General features: G+C 44.5%; 1 protein-coding gene across 1 annotated transcript in view; it reads left to right on the top strand.

Moving 5' to 3' along the window:
- CBY1 (chibby family member 1, beta catenin antagonist) overlaps window positions 1–3,527 on the top strand; it is a 4,064-nt gene extending 537 nt beyond the window's left edge. Inside the window, exons 2-5 of the mRNA XM_026072563.1 lie at window positions 588–711; window positions 1,874–1,979; window positions 2,063–2,178; window positions 3,261–3,527. Of these exons, the coding sequence (XP_025928348.1) occupies window positions 588–711; window positions 1,874–1,979; window positions 2,063–2,178; window positions 3,261–3,341 (427 nt within the window). The 3' untranslated portion in view covers window positions 3,342–3,527. The remainder of the gene's footprint in view (window positions 1–587; window positions 712–1,873; window positions 1,980–2,062; window positions 2,179–3,260) is intronic.
- Window positions 3,528–3,602: the final 75 nt, after the last annotated feature.

Below are 3,602 nucleotides of genomic sequence, written 5' to 3'. Positions count from 1 at the left end.
GGCGCGGTCCTGTCACGGCCCGGCCGGGCGGGGCCCTGGGCGGGTGGCGGCAGCGGTCGCGGAGCGATGCCCCTCCAGGCCACCCGGCTGCTCTGGAGGGACCACGCAGGGTTTTCCTCCAGGGTAGACTCAGCCTCGGCTGCGGTGTTTCTGCCTGGTTCCTGCTTTTAGATGTAAAGTGGGTAAAACGATAGAAGTGTCAGCAAATTGAACGCTCATGGAAATATGCGGCTTTTTATAAAGTGCTCACTGAAAATTCACAGCCATTTTTTTGGTAGAGGAAACTYTTCCAGAGAGGACCAGAGGATGAAGCGACACTGTCTTACTATGAAGATGGCTGAGATATTAAAGGTGTACATCTTGTCTGTTGAAAGAGTCCATTAATTTCTTTTAAAGTAGTGACTTAAAAAATTGGTGTCACCTAATTATTTTCAAAGGTATGATGTTTTTAAGAAGAAGCAGTGATTAAAAACTATAAATATCATAATCTTAAAATGTCGACAATTCTAAAGGCAGTTACTGGGTTATATTTCTGTTTAGGACCTAACACTTCTAATCCTTGCATTTTCTTTGTGTTTGGAAAACAGAATAAAGCAGTCAGAAGTGCCACTTACACTCAGAAAGTGGACCACAATGCCTCTCTTTGGTAACACTTTTAGTCCAAAGAAAACACCACCCAGAAAATCAGCTTCTCTCTCCAATTTGCACTTGGTAAGTTCTGGGGCCCATGGCTTGGTTATTAAGTATTCCGTAACCAGGAATGGGTGGTTTGTGCTAAGAATGTTGCATTATAATCCCCGAAGACACCCTCCTCTTGGATGCTCCCACCTCTAGCTCTTTCCTCCTGTGGTACAGGATCCATTTCTGATCACTGGTGACCAGATACCAAGATAAAAATGGAATGTGTCAGGGTAGTTTGCATCACCCCCACCACAATCCAGAACAGTTTCCCCCTGAAGCTTGTAGCTAATGGTTCTAATCTAAATCCAGGGAGGGTGTTTCCAGCAGGTCGAGGGAGATGGTCCTCTCTGCTCAGCATTGGTGAGGCTGCATCTGGAGTGCTGTGTCCAGTTCTGGGCTCCCCGGCACAAGAGAGACATGTACTTAGCAAGATCAAGTGCGGCAAAGGGCCACAAAGATGATTAAGGGACTGGAGCGTCTGTCATACAAGAAGAGGCTGAGAGAGCTGGAGCTGTGCAGCCTGGAGAAGAGAAAGCTCTGGGGATGTCATCAATGTATATAAATATCTGATCAGAGTATGTAAGGAAGACAGAGCCAGACTCTTCTCAGTGGTGCTCAGTGACAGGATGAGAGGCAATGGGCACAAACTGAAGCACAGGAAATTCTGTTGGAACATAAGAAGACACTTTAACTGTGAGGGTGGTTGAACACTGAAACCAGTTGCCCAGAGAGATTTTGGAGTCTCCAACCTTGGAGATATTCAAAACCCAACTGGATGCAGTCTTGGGCAGCCTGACCCTGCTTGAGCAGCAGGGTTGGACTATGTGTTCTCCAGAGGTCCCTTCCAACCTCACATATTCTGTGATGTCTTTTCTAGCTTTCACTACTAATAGGAGTACAGAGTGGACCATAAAGAATGAACACATTCTGCTTTCAAGCCTTAGGTGGTATCTTCAGTTTAGAGATGAAGTTTGTTTGCAGAGTGTGGAGTGTATGTTTGGGTGGGAGGAAATACAGGCATAGTAGTGAGAGGAGAGGCTCCTCTACTGCAGCAGTACATGACTATAAGTAGGATTTCAGACCTCTGGGCCAGTTACACTAGCAACTTCCCTTGGAATGCCAGTCACTATAAGAGAGTATGGAAGTGTTTTTGCATTCCTGTAAAAATCTAAGATGGATCTTCTCCCTGCAGCTGGATAGATCAACCCGTGAGATTGAGCTGGGCCTGGAGTATGGCATCCCCACCATGAACCTTGCTGGCCAGAGCCTGAAGTTTGAAAATGGCCAGTGGGTAGCAGGTAGAATGAAGCTCTGCTTGGTTTGATCTGAAATAGTTACGGTTGGTTGATAATCCTAATTTTGATTTCTTTCTTTCCTTTAGAGTCAGGAAGCTTCACTGGGGATCGCAGGGAAATGCAGCGCTTGCGCAAACGAAACCAGCAGCTAGAAGAAGAAAACAACCTCCTTCGACTGAAAGTGGATATTCTGCTGGACATGGTGAGTCTCTGTTGAACTTTTGCCTACCCATGGCAATGGAAATGCCTGAGCAAAGAGTTCTGGGACCACCAAAGGCAGCAGTTCTCATTGCAGGGTGTGCACTCTGCTCTTTCTGCTTTATCCTACTATGCAAGAAAACTTTAATGGTAAAGTAACTGTGAGAGTGAAGTCTGATCTCATCTGCTTCCTCTGGAAGAAGAGGGGAACGTTTCTCTAGCAGAAGAGTTTGACTTCAGTGGAGACTGGAGTGGGATTAGACGGGAGCCCCAACAAGTGGCATGTTTCCTCTTTCCCTCCCTGCACTGAGTATAGCTGCCTTCCTGCCACTATGGCTTCTGCCCTGTGAAACAGTCCCCTTTTCTGGTCGTAAAAGTTTAAGGCTCCAGGACCCTCCTTTTGGCATGACAAATGGTCTTTCATCTGTATGTAAAGCTTTGGGTGAAAGAATTCCTGAACCCTATATAAACTGAAATTCAACCCTACACAGAGATCACAGCTTTCACACTTAAAATCTGGAGACTGCTTCAGTGAAATAGAATCATTGCTCAGTTATTAAGTGTGATAGCTTTTATGTCAATCTGAACAAATACTTATTTATTCCTTCACCATTTTCCTTCCTTTATTCTGTGTTTTAAAACTGGAAAGATGCTTTTGTGCTTTTTATGCTTTTCTGCACTAAGCAGAAAATCTAGCTCTCTAGGCTATCTCAGTTAAGTGTGAAATTCCAGTTTCCCTCTCACTAAAATGGGAGCAAATGCTCACAAGGGTGCTGGTTTGTGGCTGTAAACCTCAGTGACATCTCTGGGAAAATAGTGCCATGATATCCAAAGTGTCATTGAAAAAGCTTCTGAGACACAGATTGCTTGTTATGTTCTACTGCAATGAGATGAGGTGCTTCTGCAGAGGGAAACAATCTCTGTGATACCTCTAACATGCTTTCACATCCTACCGCAGGAAAGGCACATAAATGAGGTATGGGACAGATTACACCCTTGCTGATCTGATGTTAACCCCACAAATATAATATTAGGTTGAGATTGAGGGAGTAGCTTGTTCCTGTCATTGTTCCCTGTACATTGCAGCTCTCTGAGACCACAGCTGAGTCCCACCTGATGGAGAAAGAGCTGGAGGAACTGAAGAATCACAGCCGGAGGAGGAAGTGAATTACTGGAAGAAGAGCAGATGGCTAGAGGATGAGAGAACAAGGAAGCTGACTTTGAATCTTCATTGCCCCTGCATGCAGGATTCCTAGAGCTAGCTTGGACAGCTTAGTTGTGTTGGTACTATATATATAGTTGTACTATATATAGTTGCGTTGGTACTATATATGTGTGTATATATATATAGTTGGTACTATATATATAAATACTTTGTTCCACAGGAAAATGAATAACAGTAGATACCTACAGTATTGCTTGGTATTG

This window comes from Apteryx rowi, unplaced genomic scaffold (assembly GCF_003343035.1).
Source record: "Apteryx rowi isolate R43461 unplaced genomic scaffold, aptRow1 scaffold_343, whole genome shotgun sequence".
NCBI lineage: Eukaryota > Metazoa > Chordata > Aves > Apterygiformes > Apterygidae > Apteryx > Apteryx rowi.
Note: the sequence above shows the minus strand (reverse complement) of the source record. Positions and strands in the feature narration are given on the sequence as shown.